Consider the following 17778-nt stretch of genomic DNA (forward strand, 5'->3'; position numbering starts at 1 on the left):
ACGTCTCTTCCAACGTGCACCCATCCCCCCACACACCACTCTGTGTATCTTTCCTCCCCCACCCCTCATGGTCCCACACCACTCTACGTTCTGGTTCTGTGTTGTGCTTTAAACATTAACCATCGCTGCTCTCTAGCCTAGAAGAAGAAAAATAACTTGTCTGGCTGTCCTCACACACACACACACACACACACACACACACACACACACACACACACACACACACACACACACACACACACACACACACACACACACACACACACACACACACACACACACACATATGCTGCAGCAGTGTTAGCCTTTCTGCTAGCATGACAAGTGTTGCCTAGAAGCCAACTGTAGTATAGCCTTCTGCCTGCCACACAGCAACAACACAACACAACAGATGCACGCACACACACACACACACACACACACACACACACACACACACATGTACATATGTATGTATGTATGTACGTACATGCGTATGTATGTACTGTATGTATGTATGTATGTATGTATGTACATATGTACTGTATGTATGTATGTACTGTATGTATGTATGTACATATGTACTGTATGTATGTATGTACTGTATGTATGTATGTATGTATGTACGTACGTCACTGAGATAATAGGTCCATGACGTATGTACATACGAATGTATGTATGTATGTACGTATGTATGTATGTATGTATGTATGTATGTATGTATGTATGTATAGGTATACTTTCTGGGGGGAATGCATAGGCTGCCGAAAAGGCTGAAAACTACTTTCCCAAGTGTGTTGGTCTGTTACTGACTGTCTCTCACCCAGACAGTGTGTTTGCCTCAGTCAGGCTTTTCTGAACCCTGCCTGTAACTGACTGTGAGGGTGAGAGACCTTTTTCACAACTTCACAGACTGAACAACAAACTGCTTGAGTTGTGGAAAGCTTTTCTCTTTGAACTGGATGTGCGGTTTGGTTTGTGATGCTTATAACAAACAGCCATCATTTGGAATAGCATACGCATTGCTCAGGGAGGGACTGGTATTGCTCAGGGATGGACCGGCATTGCTCAGGGAGGGACTGGTATTGCTCAGGGAGGGACTGGCATTGCTCAGGGAGGGACTGGCCATCAGGACTACCTCCATACTAGCGGAATACCCGTCCCTGTGTGACTTTGTGCTGCCCCAGAGTTCACTGGCTGATTCAAACTGAGCTCACCTGTGTGCTGCTCTACTCTGGAGCTCTTCATGGTGCTGAACGTGTGTTGAGGCATTTTGGCCACTAATAAGCCATTGTTGCCCATATAGTCAGCCCTAATTACTTAATTTAAAAAAAATTGCTCCGTTAGGTCACCTGCAGGGGGCGCTCTTTACACTTCCTGAAAGATTCAGCCTGATCACACAGGTAAAATGGCATAGCTGTGGCCGAACACAACTCACTCACTCACTCATTCTCACACAGATACACACACATAAACACGCACGCACATGCACACACACACACACACACACACACACACACACACACACACACACACACACACACACACACACACGCACATGCATGCACACACACACACACACACACACACACACACACACACACACACACACACACACACACAGTTTACAGAGGCACCGTGAAATGTGCTCTCCGCATTTCTCCCATCCTGGCTCGTCCTTCCTCCTCAGGTCAGCTTCCTCCTCAGGTCAGGCCAGGAGCGGTGGGCAGCTTCCTCCTCAGGGCAGGCCAGCAGCGGTGGGCAGCTTCCTCCTCAGGGCAGGCCAGCAGCGGTGGGCAGCTTCCTCCTCAGGGCAGGCCAGGAGCGGTGGGCAGCTTCCTCCTCAGGGCAGGCCAGGAGCGGTGGGCAGCTTCCTCCTCAGGTCAGGCCAGGAGCGGTGGGCAGCTTCCTCCTCAGGGCAGGCCAGGAGCGGTGGGCAGCTTCCTCCTCAGGTCAGGCCAGGAGCGGTGGGCAGCTTTTTTCCTCTCAGCGCCCGGGGACCAACTTCCTCTCAGCCGTCGCTGGTCAGCCAATGAGCTTCTGCATGTTTTGTTAGTGGGGGGGTTCATATTGATGTTATGGAGGAACCCCAGGAGCACGCGGAGAACATGCAAACTCCACATAGAGGGGCCCTTTCACGAGATGGCCCCAGGCGGGAATGGAACCCAGGACCTTCTAGCTGTGAGGCGACAGCGCTGTCACTGTGCCACCGCAGCGCATTGTGCTGCAATGTGGTAGGCCAGAGAATAAGACATACAATAGTCGAGTCTTGATGAAACAAAAGTGTGTATTAAAGTTTCGCCATCCATTGCACTTAGCTGGGGGCGTGTCACTTAGCTGGGGGCGGATCACTTAGCTGGGGGGCGTATCACTTAGCTGGGGGGCGTATCACTTAGCTGGGGGGCGTATCACTTAGCTGGGGGGCGTATCACTTAGCTGGGGGCGGATCACTTGCTATCTGGGGATTGCCTCAGATGGGTGTACTCATGAATACTGGTCCGCTGACCTCTGTCCCCCTTTGTATTGCATCCTCCTCCACTTGTGCTTCGGAGCCCCACCCCCCCTTTCCTGTGGGCGGGGTTTGGGCCTGGGGAGGCCGGCGGGCACCCCCCCCCCCCCCCTCTGCCCCGCCTCCCCACACATACCCCCCTACACATACACGTACATCACCTGACACACCACCACGTCCAATAGCATATTCTATTCATACAAAGGTAAGCTGTGTCAGCCGACACAGGATACATTTAATGACGGTAGATAAATGAAACGAGTTTGGCCCCAACAAGGGAGGCAGTGTGAGGAGGCAGTGTGAGGAGGAGTGCAGCTCAGGTCAGGAGACTTGGCTTTCTTCCCTTTACCTCAGTAAATAAATGATATGCGTGTCTAAATATAACCCCCACCACATCGCTACAGGACATATACTGTAGGAGCGCGGCAGCCAGGCACATCAAAGGCGGGCAGGTTGAGTCTCTCTCCCGTCGGAGAGCAGGTTGAGACCGGTGCCAGGGCGGGGCCCGCACACCTGAGCCAAGGTCATCATCACCGAGACTCAGAGACAAGACAGAAGATCCACAGACACTCGCATAGTACAGGACTGTCACACCACCAGATGTCTGTGCGTGGAAGATGAGAGCAGCCGAGCGTGGGGAGCTGACAGAAGTGGGCAGGGGAGGAAGAGGGAGAGAGAGAGAGAGAGAGAGAGAGAGAGGGCGTAGAGAGAGAGAGAGGGGAGAGAGAGTGGGAGAGAGAGAGGGGGAGAGAGAGAGTGGGGGGAGAGAGAGGGGGAGAGAGAGAGTGGGAGAGAGAGAGGGGAGAGAGAGTGGGAGAGAGAGAGTGGGGGGAGAGAGGGGGAGAGAGAGAGTGGGGGGGGAGAGAGAGTGGGGGGAGAGAGGGGGAGAGAGAGAGTGGGAGAGAGTGGGGGGAGAGAGGGGGAGAGAGAGAGTGGGAGAGAGAGAGTGGGGGGAGAGAGGGGGAGAGAGAGAGTGGGAGAGAGAGAGTGGGGGGAGAGAGGGGGAGAGAGAGAGTGGGAGAGAGAGAGTGGGGGGAGAGAGGGGGAGAGAGAGAGTGGGAGAGAGAGAGTGGGGGGAGAGAGGGGGAGAGAGAGAGTGGGAGAGAGAGAGAGTGAGAGAGAGAGGGGAGAGAGAGAGAGAGAAAGTGGCAGTTACATTTTCAAAGTGCAGGATGACACTTCCTCTCAGTGTGTCGGGGGGGAAGTGGAGCGTGACGGCTCTGCTGCTCTCAGCTCATCTCACATGCGGAGCAATTAGCACACTGGCACATCCTTTCCTTCCCTCGAATCCACTGGAATCAGACCGGCGGACTCTGTGACTCATCATTCAGAGGAACAGGCCCTCAGGAGCCTCTGCGCCTGCAGAGGGGGCTTAAGGAGCGTGGGGCGATGACTAAACACAGCAAAGCAATCTCCTTACAGGAAGGGGAGGACATCACAGAGAGCACCCTGCTCATCATGCTTATCACATCACAGAGAGCACCCTGCTCATCATGCTTATCACATCACAGAGAGCACCCTGCCCGTCATGCTTATCACATCACAGAGAGCACCCTGCTCATCATGCTTATCACATCACAGAGAGAGGACCCTGCTCATCATGCTTATCACATCACAGAGAGCACCCTGCTCATCATGCTTATCACATCACAGAGAGCACCCTGCTCATCATACTTATCACATCACAGAGAGCACCCTGCTCATCATACTTATCACATCACAGAGAGCACCCTGCTCATCATGCTTATCACATCACAGAGAGCACCCTGCTCATCATACTTATCACATCACAGAGAGCACCCTGCTCATCATGCTTATCACATCACAGAGAGCACCCTGCTCGTCATGCTTATCACATCACAGAGAGCACCCTGCCTGTCATGCTTATCACATCACAGAGAGCACCCTGCTCAGTATGCTTATCACATCATAGAGAGCACCCTGCTTGTCATGCTTATCACATCACAGAGAGCACCCTGCTCAGTATGCTTATCACATCATAGAGAGCACCCTGCTTGTCATGCTTATCACATCACAGAGAGGACCCTGCACTACACTCCAGCTCTTCACTGTATGTTAGGCTGAACTGCACTACACTCCAGCGAGGCGTGTCTGAAACGCTGTATGGTGTGTGCTCCACAAGCCATTGTTCCGTCAGACCCTCTGATTCGCAGTGGGTTGCCATGACAACCTTTCAGTATGGATGGAGATCTGTTTCTTTTCCAATAAGGACGATGATCACTTGCATCAGTGGAGGGGCATCGTTAGCAGGCGGCTAGCAGGCGGCTAGCAGGCGGCTAGCCCCTGGGGCTGTGTGATCACAGCCTGCGATGACACACAGAGGATGTGGCCTTTATCATCAGCAGGGCACTGAGCCGAGACAGGCCTCCAGGGGCTCCTTACCTGGATGCTTTTCTTCTCTCTCTCTCTCTCTCTCATGCATTCAGCCCCGCTGGTCTCTTAGGCAACAGTTTCCAAAGCCTGTCATTCAGCAGGGGCCCCTCCTCTCTGCAAACGAAGGAGAGAAACAGTGAGGGAGGGAGAGAGAGAGACAGAGAGAGAGAGCAGCCCACATTCCTGCCTGCCTCCCTCCCACATTTGACACCGTTCAGAGGGTTTAAAGAGCCTCCTGAGGTAGACACTTCCATGCTGGTGTCTGAGTGGAAAGATGAGTATCCTGAGGTAGACACTTCCATGCTGGTGTCTGAGTGGAGAGATGAGTCTCCTGAGGTAGACACTTCCATGCTGGTGTCTGAGTGGAAAGATGAGTATCCTGAGGTAGACACTTCCATGCTGGTGTCTGAGTGGAGAGATGAGTATCCTGAGGTAGACACTTCCATGCTGGTGTCTGAGTGGAAAGATGAGTATCCTGAGGTAGACACTTCCATGCTGGTGTCTGAGTGGAAAGATGAGTATCCTGAGGTGAGCCTCCTGAGGTAGACACTTCCATGCTGGTGTCTGAGTGGAGAGATGAGCCTCCTGAGGTGAGCCTCCTGAGGTAGACACTTCCATGCTGGTGTCTGAGTGGAGAGGTGAGCCTCCTGAGGTAGACACTTCCATGCTGGTGTCTGAGTGGAGAGATGAGTCTCCTGAGGTAGACACTTCCATGCTGGTGTCTGAGTGGAGAGATGAGTCTCCTGAGGTGAGCCTCCTGAGGTAGACACTTCCATGCTGGTGTCTGAGTGGAGAGGTGAGCCTCCTGAGGTAGACACTTCCATGCTGGTGTCTGAGTGGAGAGATGAGCCTCCTGAGGTGAGCCTCCTGAGGTAGACACTTCCATGCTGGTGTCTGAAGGGAGAGATGAGTCTGCTGAGCTAGACACTTCCATGCTGGTGTCTGAGCGGAGAGATGAGCCTCCTGAGGTGAGCCTCCTGAGGTAGACACTTCCATGCTGGTGTCTGAGTGGAGAGATGAGCCTCCTGAGGTGAGCCTCCTGAGGTAGACACTTCCATGCTGGTGTCTGAGTGGAGAGATGAGCCTCCTGAGGTGAGCCTCCTGAGGTAGACACTTCCATGCTGGTGTCTGAGTGGAGAGATGAGCCTCCTGAGGTAAACACTTCCATGCTGGTGTCTGAGTGGAGAGATGAGCCTCCTGAGGTAGACACTTCCATGCTGGTGTCTGAGTGGAGAGATGAGCCTCCTGAGGTGAGCCTCCTGAGGTAGACACTTCCATGCTGGTGTCTGAGGGGAGAGATGAAAGTGGCTCTGACAGCCTCGGCAGCGGGAGAGAATTTTGTCAATGGAAACAGAGATATCAAAACACATGTCAGTCTGCAATCCAAAGCACTAACATGGGGCTTTCTTCGTGCTTGCAATTGCCCTGGCAATTGTATCATGTGCGTGAAAGGTGCATTTACCCCCCCCCCCCCCCCCCCCCATATATTGATGTAATATGACATTCAAATAAAAGGTGGATGGCGTTAAGAGGTGGAGATGGGAGTGCTTGTCTCTCCTTTTTCTCTGCAGTAGGACACAGAGAGAGAGAGAGAGGCAGAGACAGAGAGAGAGAGAGAGGCAGAGACAGAGACAGAGAGAGAGAGAGAGAGAGAGAGAGAGACAGAGACAGAGAGAGAGAGAGAGAGAGAGAGAGAGAGAGAGGCAGAGACAGAGACAGAGAGAGAGAGAGAGAGAGACAGAGAGAGGCAGAGACAGAGAGAGAGAGAGAGAGAGAGAGACAGAGAGAGGCAGAGACAGAGACAGAGAGAGAGAGAGAGAGAGAGAGAGAGAGAGAGGCAGAGACAGAGAGAGAGGGGGGTTATGGAGCTATAGTGATAATAGGCCTATGTATGAATTAGGTAAAGTGCAGTGATTCGTCTGCTGTCCTTAACCCCGCCATGACAGCTCCTGCATGTTGTGAAGTCTGCCAGCTGTTCCTCCCCTCAGCTATAATAAATGCACAGCGCCATCAGGGCTCTTAGAGGCTGCTTGTGTCTGACCTTTATGTCAGCCAATAAAAACCTGCATTGATCCGATCAACACTGGCTCCTCTTTCTCTGACTCACTGCCAACACGTTCCAGTGGCTCGTCTGAGAAGCAAGGAGGAGAGAATAGGCTGTGAACAGACAGCCAGGCAGGATGTAGTGATGTCCAGGCTGTGAACAGACAGCCAGGCAGGATAGAGTGATGTCCAGGCTGTGAACAGACAGCCAGGCAGGGATGTAGTGATGTCCAGGCTGTGAACAGACAGACAGGCAGGATGGAGTGATGTCCAGGCTGTGCACAGACAGCCAGGCAGGATAGAGTGATGTCCAGGCTGTGAACAGACAGCCAGGCAGGGATGTAGTGATGTCCAGGCTGTGCACAGACAGCCAGGATGTAGTGATGTCCAGGCTGTGAACAGACAGCCAGGATGTAGTGATGTCCAGGCTGTGAACAGACAGCCAGGCAGGGATGGAGTGATGTCCAGGCTGTGCACAGACAGCCAGGCAGGATAGAGTGATGTCCAGGCTGTGCACAGACAGCCAGGCAGGGATGTAGTGATGTCCAGGCTGTGAACAGACAGCCAGGCAGGATAGAGTGATGTCCAGGCTGTGCACAGACAGCCAGGCAGGATGGAGTGATGTCCAGGCTGTGCACAGACAGCCAGGCAGGGATGTAGTGATGTCCAGGCTGTGCACAGGCAGGCAGGCAGGGATGGAGTGATGTCCAGGCTGTGCACAGGCAGGCAGGCAGGATGTAGTGATGTCCAGGCTGTGCACAGACAGCCAGGCAGGGATGGAGTGATGTCCAGGCTGTGCACAGGCAGGCAGGATGTAGTGATGTCCAGGCTGTGCACAGACAGACAGGCAGGGATGTAGTGATGTCCAGGCTGTGAACAGACAGCCAGGCAGGGATGTAGTGATGTCCAGGCTGTGCACAGGCAGGCAGGATGGAGTGATGTCCAGGCTGTGCACAGACAGGCAGGATGTAGTGATGTCCAGGCTGTGCACAGACAGGCAGGATGTAGTGATGTCCAGGCTGTGAACAGACAGGCAGGCAGGATGGAGTGATGTCCAGGCTGTGCACAGGCAGCCAGGCAGGGATGGAGTGATGTCCAGGCTGTGCACAGGCAGGCAGGATGGAGTGATGTCCAGGCTGTGCACAGACAGCCAGGCAGGGATGTAGTGATGTCCAGGCTGTGCACAGACAGACAGGCAGGGATGTAGTGATGTCCAGGCTGTGCACAGGCAGGCAGGATGGAGTGATGTCCAGGCTGTGCACAGGCAGGCAGGGATGTAGTGATGTCCAGGCTGTGCACAGGCAGGCAGGATGGAGTGATGTCCAGGCTGTGCAAAGACAGGCAGGATGGAGTGATGTCCAGGCTGTGCACAGGCAGGCAGGATGGAGTGATGTCCAGGCTGTGCACATGCAGGCAGGCAGGCAGGGATGTAGTGATGTCCAGGCTGTGCACAGACAGACAGGTAGGGATGGAGTGATGTCCAGGCTGTGCACAGGCAGGCAGGCAGGGATGGAGTGATGTCCAGGCTGTGAACAGGCAGGCAGGATGGAGTGATGTCCAGGCTGTGAACAGGCAGGCAGGATGGAGTGATGTCCAGGCTGTGCACAGGCAGGCAGGATGGAGTGATGTCCAGGCTGTGCACAGGCAGGGAGGCAGGATGGAGTGATGTCCAGGCTGTGCACAGGCAGGGAGGATGGAGTGATGTCCAGGCTGTGCACAGGCAGGCAGGCAGGATGGAGTGATGTCCAGGCTGTGCACATGCAGGCAGGGATGGAATGATGTCCAGGCTGTGCACAGACAGCCAGGCAGGATGGAGTGATGTCCAGGCTGTGCACAGGCAGGCAGGGATGGAGTGATGTCCAGAGGAAGCTGCTCAGCCCATCTGTTCATCTCTGTGTCCTCTCTTCCACCTCATCTCCCTTGTCTCACCGCTTTAGTGCTGACTGCAGACTGGCCACCGGCTGCCAATAGAGAGGAGAGATGCAGGGTGTGTTACAATGAGCTGCAAAATCCTCCTGAGTACCAGGCTTCTTCAACGGGCGGGGAGGCATGGAGGACGCTGATACCACAGCGCCCCCCTGGGGACAAATAAAGGTACGCCTCATCATCTCAGCAAACGATTCAGTTCCCCGACAAGTCAATGCACATTTGTTGCTTAGTTTCACACAAGCTTTTACACTTGTTGGTTGAGGCAATGTCTGCAAACGGCCACGGTCGGGAAGATGCTGCCTTTAACCCATTGATACCTGATGCAGCATTTGTGTGTGTATCCCTTTAAGACCGCGAACCGCGTGACGCGGTTCGCGGTCTTAAAGGGATACACACACAAATGAGGGATATACACGCAAATGCTGCATCAGGTATCAATGGGTTAAAGAGCACGGTGCAGGTTGGAGACCACATTGCATTAATATAAGGGTATATAGCGATGGAATATAATATTTCAATGGTGATTTATTTATTTTTCAATCACTGCTGCATCTAGACTCATTTTTGTAAACTGCAGGTGCAACTGTACACCTGTGTGATGTTAGGTGACGGTCACGTTTTTCGTCCCAAAATAGGTCTGCTCACCTTTTTCACTCTCCATGAGTTTGCATCCCTGCTATCAGGCCCAGCAGAACGTTCAGCAACAAGTGATGTCAGAGGTGTTACGTGAACGCCAACTTTTTCTCCAGATTTCTGCAAAGACCGTCTTTTTTTGCAGGTATTTTCATACTAATATCATGAGCCCAAATGCACCACGCTCTTAACATGCAGAGTGTCTCCCTCTGGCTCTTTTTGCCCTAGAGTCTGAATGCACTTAACTGTGCTCTGACATATGTGCCCGTCAGCAGCCAGCAGACTCTGCTGAGCAGGGCTTTCTCCTCTACATGCCGTCCTCACAGTCACACGCCACCTTGTGGCCAGACGCTTCACAAACACATTGATCGCCTGCCAAACCAAAACACTCATTGAAGGTGAAGGCTCGCTGCAGCCTGTGTGAAGGCGGCGGCCATTTCTGCCGTTTGTCAGGTGACCTCAGTTGAGACACTGGTCCAGAACACAACCGCCTGCCCTCCAGTACTTGTCTGACAATAAATTAATTATTCAGATCAATAAAAAGGCTAAAAGATTGTTGTGGCAGATGTGAAGTATTCACAAGACTATACAAATGACTGACCAGGGATTTAATGAAAGGGGAAAAAAGATGAATTTGTGTATAAAAACAAAACACTTTATTACAATTAGGCTGAAAAAGTCCAATGAAAACACAACTACTTTACAAGTACAAATGTTTTCCATTGTTATTTACAGGTTTTTTTGACATCAATAAAAAAAGACAAATTTATGAGAAAACACAAAATACTAAAGTACATGTTTACAGTGTATTTGTTACAATAAAAAAACATAAATGATGACTAAAGGAACGTGCATTATTTTCCATTCAATATCTATAAACAACAAGGGAATTACAGACATCATAAAAGGGACTACGCATGAATACACTTATTCTAACGGACAGTTCGTTCCCCCAGGGTAGAATTACCCATCGGCCCCGGCAACAGGAAATCTATGGAGCAATAACGTTTATAATCATCAAGGTGAAGGCATGACTCTTATCTCTCTCTGATCTTATGACGTTGTATTGGGCAGTAGATCGGATTCTGAAATAAGGGTGGGGAGAAATTTGAGTAAGATTGTGTACATTTTCAAGGAACGTTCCACATTTCCTCAAATGAGCAGAGATCAGAAGTAACACCGGTGACTCGGTTACGTCTTTCAGCGCAGCCACATCTGTACTGCATCAAAGTGTGAAGACTCTCCAGAGTTCCATTGAGCGTATCGGTGCCAGTGTTCCCTCCAGCCGCTCCTAGCCGCTCCTTCCAGCCGCTCCTAGCCGCTCCTAGCTGCTGCCCCCACTGGGCTTGGTGGGAGCTTTGGCCCTCATGCCACCCTGGCGAGCCTGACCCTTGGCGGGCTGCGGGGCCGGAGCGGGCTGCTGTACGGGGGACTCGGCAGCAGGGGGCGCCTGGGCGGGGCTGTGGGGGGGAGGGGTCTGGATCTGCGGGGAGGCGGCTGCAGTCACCACCATCTTCTGCTGCTGGACCACCTGGGCCGCTGCCGACCCGGCCGAGATCATCTGCACCTGGGCAGGGCCCGACGCGCCCGCCTGGGTCAAGGCCACTGTCTGAGGCTGCGCCTGGATCTGGGAAACAACCAAGAAGAAAAATAAAGATAGACCCCCCATTTACACCTGCCATTAAAATGTGTTTTGGGTGATATCAGTTTGCAATTGGATAGTGCTTGACCACATTAACCTGACTACATTTACACCTGGTATAAATGTGTCCATATTGAGATCCGATTGTGATCGGATACGGCAAGCTCCATAACGTAGAGTAGCAGAAAAACAGCGGTGACTGTTGTTGTATGTGGAATGAAAACGCATTTGCATTTCCACTTGTGTTCACTGTGGTCACAATGTGTCCATGACCTCTTCCAGAGGTGGTTTGGCCGATCAGATTACAATCTGTCCCCAATGTGTCTTGGATGAATTTACCCCTTTACCTTCATGTGGTCAGGCACTATTCCATTGCAATCTGATCACGCAAAACACATTTTAATGCCAGGTGTAAATGGAGTCATACAGATGCAGAGGTTTCACGCAATCTGATCCCACTGCATCGCAAAACCGCTCATGTGTCATGCCAGAGAAATAATACACCTTTTTATGGCAACAAATAATAACAAATCAAGAAAGCACCACAAGATATGAAGACAGTGAACATGATATGAAAGTAAAAACAATAAGGGTAAAGGGGGTCATCCCTATGTTCCCCGGGTCCTATGTTCCCCGCTTTTCCCAAATGGTGTCCACGCGCTATGCCGACCACCCGCAATGCCGACCTTAGGTTTAGGCGTGGGGGTGGGAGAGGTTAGGTTTTGGGTTAGGGTCTGGGGGAGGTTAGGTTTAGGCATGGGGGGAGGTTAGGTTTGGCGTGGGGGCTGGGAGAGGTTAGTGAAAAACGGGGAATATAGAACCCGGGGAACATAGAACCCAGGGAACATACCGTAGACATGATCCTGGGTAAAGGACATCTGGAGAAGTGATTTAAAACGATTCTCAACCACTGGTCCATCTACATGTAGTGGCAGTGCAAGACTAGAATGGCTCTGCCTGAGGCTGCACACCAGCTCATAAGGAGTTAAATGTCTGTGATATAGCTTGATATAGCAGACCTAACAGACAAACATTGCCCCCGGGAGTAACGCTCTGGCTAAGACGCTTACCTGCTGAGGAGAAGACACTATTTGCTGAATGTTGGCCACAGTGGGTTGCTGCTGCACTATCTGTGGGAGCTTAGCCACCTGATAAGAGAAGTCAACAAGAAAATCACAGATAAGCCTGCAACTCCACCATGTATTTCTCAATATGGATTGTGAGATGGTGACGAGGATGGACCTGGATCTGCTGGGCTCCAGTGGGTTTCTGAGCCTGGGCGATGGAGGTAGTGAAGAACTGCGTCTTGATGCCTTGTTGAAGCTGGGTGGTGGCAGCGTAGGTCACCTTCTGCTGCTGCTGGGCTGCCTGCACCGTCACCTGTAGGGTGCCAAGCTAAGGGTCACAACACAGACACTGTCACCTGTAGGGTGTCAAGCTAAGTGTCACAACACAGACACTGTCACCTGTAGGGTGACAAGCTAAGGGTCACAACACAGACACTGTCACCGCTAACTCAAGATTGACATTGACTGTCACTTCAGAAGAGGACACTGGACAAGTGCACGGCTCTGACAACAGGTGTGACACCATGCGAGTCAGTCTGCATCTGGAATAGAGATTCACTCCTAACAATCTAAAGCCATTGTTAAGGTACAGACCCTGCTGTGTCTGGCTGTGTGTGGCGTGGATACCTTCTGCTGGACAGTGGCCTGTCCTTGCTGTGTCTGGCCTGCTTTCTGCTGAGCTGCAGCCTGGACCTGCTTCTTCATCTGCAGCAGCTGCTGAACCTGCATCTGGGGGTAGGTGGTGGGCGTCAGCACAGGCCCACCTGACGAGAGGAGAGGAGGAACAAAGACACAAGCTCACATGGGGAACCTTGGGACATAGAAGGAGCTACAAAATCCACAGGAGTTCAAGGAACAGCCCACCAATTAACTGCCAGCTTTGTATCGTTACAAAATCAGTAGTATATCCGAAAAAGATTGAATCACTTTTGCAGGCATTCGTTTAGTTTGACAGTTATTGATTTCAAGATTTTTATTGTCACTCCGAAGTACAAGTATCACGTGTGAAATTCTTGTGCTGTAGACTCCGTTACAACATAGTGCAAAAATAAAATAAAACAATAATTAAAAACAAGAGGCAACAAGCAATAAAGCAGTAAGACACGCCACAGACAGTGGCACATATGTGCAAATGGCATGAACATACTTTAAAAAATAAATAGAGTCCGCACACTGAATTAAAGTAAGCTCCCAGGTCAGTTTATTTTAACGTTTCGACTACAAAGTCTTCATCAGAAACATGAACATACTTTAAACATAATTAAACATAATAACATTCTGTGAGAGTTGAATTGAGTTAAGTTGTGGACCAGTGATGTCATTCATGCACAAATGACATCACTGGTCCACAACTTAACTCAAATCAACTCTCAATAACTGTCAAACTGAAGGAATGTGTGTAAAACTGTTCACGCACAATAGTAAAATGTTTAGTCACAATGTTCTCTTACTTTTATAACACCACCGTTAACTATTATGAAGTTTGATAGCTCACAGGAAGAGAGGAATGAAAATAATCAGCAGCAGCTTTTTTCATATAAATAAGTATTTCTTTCGCTTTCTCCATCACCGAGTGATACCACACGATAGTGATTCAACCTATTCCCAGTTCATGAAAGCGTTTCCATTTGCTGTCTAAACATCTGATGTGTGGAAGGTCTTTCCCAGGAAAAACAAACAAACTAAATAAGCTTTTCACTTTCCCTAAGGTGTCTAAGGTGAGTCAATAAGACACCCACCTGCTTTCTGGGCCTGGCCAATAGCCACACTGATGCCTGCCACAGTGACTGGCAGTGTGGTGACTCCAGCAGTAGTGACGACGGCGGGCACAGAGACCACAGGAGGCTTGGTGAGGGTCACCTGGGCCGTCTGCCCCGCCTGGGCCTGGATCTGACCCTGAGTGGGCACTCGAGTCTGGGAATGGAAACGTCACCAGTATATTAGTGCGTTTCATGTTCAAGTAAAACAATAAATGGGAGAAAAAAGGTTGCATAGCTGACTTGCACAGTTCTAAATCTTTTCTGTGACTATAAATTTAGAACACAATTGTGTGAATGTGGTGTCTTACCAGTCTGGCCACCTGCAGGTTGGCCACAGTAGTGCCAGTCAGCACAGCCCCGGACCTGGGCGCTGCCACGGCTGCCAGCTGGGGATTGGCCTGCGCCGCCTGGGCAGGCTGCACCTGGGATGCCTGCTGGGCCCCCACTGCCCCCTGCTGGCCCTGAGCTGCTGCTGCAGCCACTGCTGCTGCTACCTGCTGCTGCTGCTGCTGGGCCAGCTGCAGCTTCTTCATCTTTAACAGCTCCTGGAAACACAACAGACATGTTCACCAGACGCTTGCTTTTTAAATGCCATCTGCATCCGGATAAGTTATTTGGATAAGGAAAAACGCTTGTTAATGCAAGGTGCAAAAGCCTCGTGATCAGATCTGCCTGACCACATCTGGAGGTAGTCTGGATCACATGGTGTTCATCAGATCTTTCACCCCATTCACACCTGGTTTTTAAATGCGAGCATTATCCAGATAACATGGCCGGATCCAGGTCGCATTTGAAAACCAGGTGTAAATGGAGAGTCACCCATATAATTCTGAATACGTCTGCCCTGTAGTTAAAGGCATACTACACAGCATTTTCAAAAAACAAATAACAAAAAAACAATGTATAGACTCATAAAAAAGAATCCCTCTCAATTATCACTTATGACCCACTAGAAGTGTGGGGCGGTGTATTTATTACATTACATTTACATTTACATTACGTCATTTGGCAGACGCTTTTATCCAAAGCGACTTACAGTAACACACTTTTTGTCAGCAATAGAGCAATCAACTATGGAGCACAGTCTATGACAACTACAAATCCTGAAGGAACAGTGGTACGAGTTTTAGTTTAGGGTTTTTTTTTTTTAATATTAAATAAAGAGAGAGAAAGAAGAGAGAGAAAGAAGTTAGATCAAGAAGGGCCCAGGTGGAGCCTGAAAAGGTGAGTCTTTAGTCTTTTCCGAAAGATCGGCAGTGATTCAGCAGTCCTGACCGAAGGTGGCAGCTCGTTCCACCATTGGGGTGCCAGGGAGGAGAAGAGTCGAGATCGGGATGAGCGACTTTTGAGCGCCCGTAGCGAAGGAGGAGCGAGGCGCCCTGCACTGGTAGAGGAGCGAAGGGAGCGGTGAGAGGTTTGGAACCTGCCATAGATTGCAGGTACAGGGGAGCTGACTGGTGTACTGCCCTGTAGGCCAGTACCAGTGTCTTGAATTTATCTGCCAAGACCTTTGGTCAGTGGGGCACGTGAGGTCTATAGCCCCGAGCCAATAGCAGAGTGTGCAGTCAGTTCTCATAGGTCATCACATACTGCAGCTTTGTCACGCCCCTCTGCGTCTGATACCGACTTGTACACATATGGAAAGGCATTATGCCTTTATAGGTATGATACAAAGTGGTTGTATTTCATACCTGAGTCTCTCCTCTGTCTGCCGTGTGCAGAGTGCTGCTCTGTGCACATGTAGCCGTGTGCAGAGTGCTGCTCTGTGCACATGTAGCCGTGTGCAGAGTGCTGCTCTGTGCACCTCTGTCTGCCGTGTGCAGAGTGCTGCTCTGTGCACATGTAGCCGTGTGCAGAGTGCTGCTCTGTGCACCTCTGTCTGCCGTGTGCAGAGTGCTGCTCTGTGCACATGTAGCCGTGTGCAGAGTGCTGCTCTGTGCACCTCTGTCTGCCGTGTGCAGAGTGCTGCTCTGTGCACCTCTGTCTGCCGTGTGCAGAGTGCTGCTCTGTGCACCTCTGTCTGCCGTGTGCAGAGTGCTGCTCTGTGCACCTCTGTCTGCCGTGTGCAGAGTGCTGCTCTGTGCACATGTAGCCGTGTGCTGCTCTGTGCACCTCTGTCTGCCGTGTGCAGAGTGCTGCTCTGTGCACATGTAGCCGTGTGCAGAGTGCTGCTCTGTGCACATGTAGCCGTGTGCAGAGTGCTGCTCTGTGCACATGTAGTCGTGTGCAGAGTGCTGCTCTGTGCAAATGTAGCCGTGTGCAGAGTGCTGCTCTGTGCACATGTAGCCGTGTGCAGAGTGCTGCTCTGTGCACATGTAGCCGTGTGCTGCTCTGTGCACATGTAGCCGTGTGCAGAGTGCTGCTCTGTGCACATGTAGCCGTGCGTTGTGTGTATAGCAGTTGTGTGTCAGATGCTGATGTACCTGGGGTTTGCTCACAGCTTTGATCTGTGGTGAGGCAGCCTGCTGCTGCGCCTGCTGCTGCTGGAGCTGCTGCTGACGCAGCATCTGGAGGTGTGCCTGTGTGAGAGGCTTGCCCTGGGACAGCTGCATGCCTGTGGCTGAGAGAGGGGAGAGAGAGAGAGAGGGGGAGAGAGACAGAGAGAGAGAGAGAGCGAGGGGCAAGGGAGAGAGGGAGAGAGAGGGAGAGGGGGGGAGAGAGAGGGAGAGGAAGGGGGGGAGAGAGAGAGAGAGGAGAGGGGGGAGAGAGAGGGAGAGGAAGGGGGGGAGAGAGAGAGAGAGAGGAGAGGGGGGGAGAGAAAGAGGGGGGAGGGTGCAGAGATTGGTCAGATTTGTATAAAGCAGTAATGCGAAGTGTCTGTGTGTGACTGCGCAGAAATTGTGTTCGGCCACAGCTATGCCATTTTATGTGCTATTGTGCTGAATCTTTCAGGAAGTGTAAAGAGCGCCCCCTGCGGGTGACCTAATGGAGCTGGATTTTTTAATTACGTAATTAGGGCCATCTAAATGGGCAAGAGAGAGAGAGTGAGTGAGTGACTGAGCTAACACGTGTGTCTTGTCAGATAAAGCACTGTGTTTGGTGCTGCAGTACCTGGTGTGACCTGCGTGACCAGTGAGCGAGTCTGTGACGGCACCGGGCTCAGGGTTGTAGATACCACAGCAGAAGCCGTCACGGGGGTGACGGCGCGGACCCCCTGTCCTGTAGCGATGGTGACCACCTCCGTGGGGGTGGTGGCAGCAGGAACGGTCCTCTGCTGTGCGTGGACCACCTGGGCCCCGGCAGCACCGGCAGGCTGGACAAACAACACGATTAACACAGACTCCAACACGTCTAATGATCAGTAAAACCCCCTCCAGTCACCATTGCTGTTTATGAAGACGTACATGGTAAATGGTAAATGGTCTGCATTTATATAGCGCTTTTATCCAAAGCGCTTTACAATCAGTAGATAGTCTACATTCACCCATTCATACACCAATGGCGGCAGGCTGCCACGCAGGGTGCCTACACATCATCGGGAGCAAGGAGGGTTAAGTGTCTTGCCCAAGGACACAGCGACAGCAGCTGGGAGGGAGCGGGGATCGAACCGCCAACCCTTGCGTCATTGGCCGACCCGCTCTACCTCCTGAGCTAAAGCCGCCCCACATGTGTGCATGGCTGCATCGACGCACGTCATCATTTGTGCCAAAGGACTTACTATAGCGTTGGAGAAAAATATAAGTTCCATGCCATTTCCTAATCAATAAGCTATAAGCTATAATTGCATACACATAATTAATGATATGAGTCATTAGTCATAAGACATCTCACAAATGCATATTTGCACTATGCAGAGACACATAACTAGCTTATCAAGCAGGA

At 51.3% G+C, this 17778-nt stretch overlaps 1 protein-coding gene across 8 annotated transcripts in view; it reads right to left on the reverse strand.

Moving 5' to 3' along the window:
- Positions 1-10160: 10160 nt before the first annotated feature.
- ep400 (E1A binding protein p400) overlaps positions 10161-17778 on the reverse strand; it is a gene marked incomplete at its 5' end in the record, with an annotated part of 50015 nt that continues 42397 nt past the window's right edge. For 6 of the 8 annotated variants that reach the window (XM_083645004.1, XM_083645003.1, XM_083645006.1 and 3 more), the window contains 8 exons: positions 10161-11114; positions 12200-12277; positions 12372-12509; positions 12824-12960; positions 13936-14110; positions 14265-14501; positions 16380-16516; positions 17008-17209. In XM_083645004.1, the coding sequence (XP_083501130.1) occupies positions 10812-11114; positions 12200-12277; positions 12372-12509; positions 12824-12960; positions 13936-14110; positions 14265-14501; positions 16380-16516; positions 17008-17209 (1407 nt within the window). In that variant the 3' untranslated portion in view covers positions 10161-10811. The remainder of the gene's footprint in view (positions 11115-12199; positions 12278-12371; positions 12510-12823; positions 12961-13935; positions 14111-14264; positions 14502-16379; positions 16517-17007; positions 17210-17778) is intronic. The other 2 variants (XM_083645005.1, XM_083645001.1) reach the window with 1 other exon arrangement.

Source organism: Poromitra crassiceps (assembly GCF_964638095.1).
Source record: "Poromitra crassiceps genome assembly, chromosome: 10".
Taxonomy (NCBI): domain Eukaryota; kingdom Metazoa; phylum Chordata; class Actinopteri; order Beryciformes; family Melamphaidae; genus Poromitra; species Poromitra crassiceps.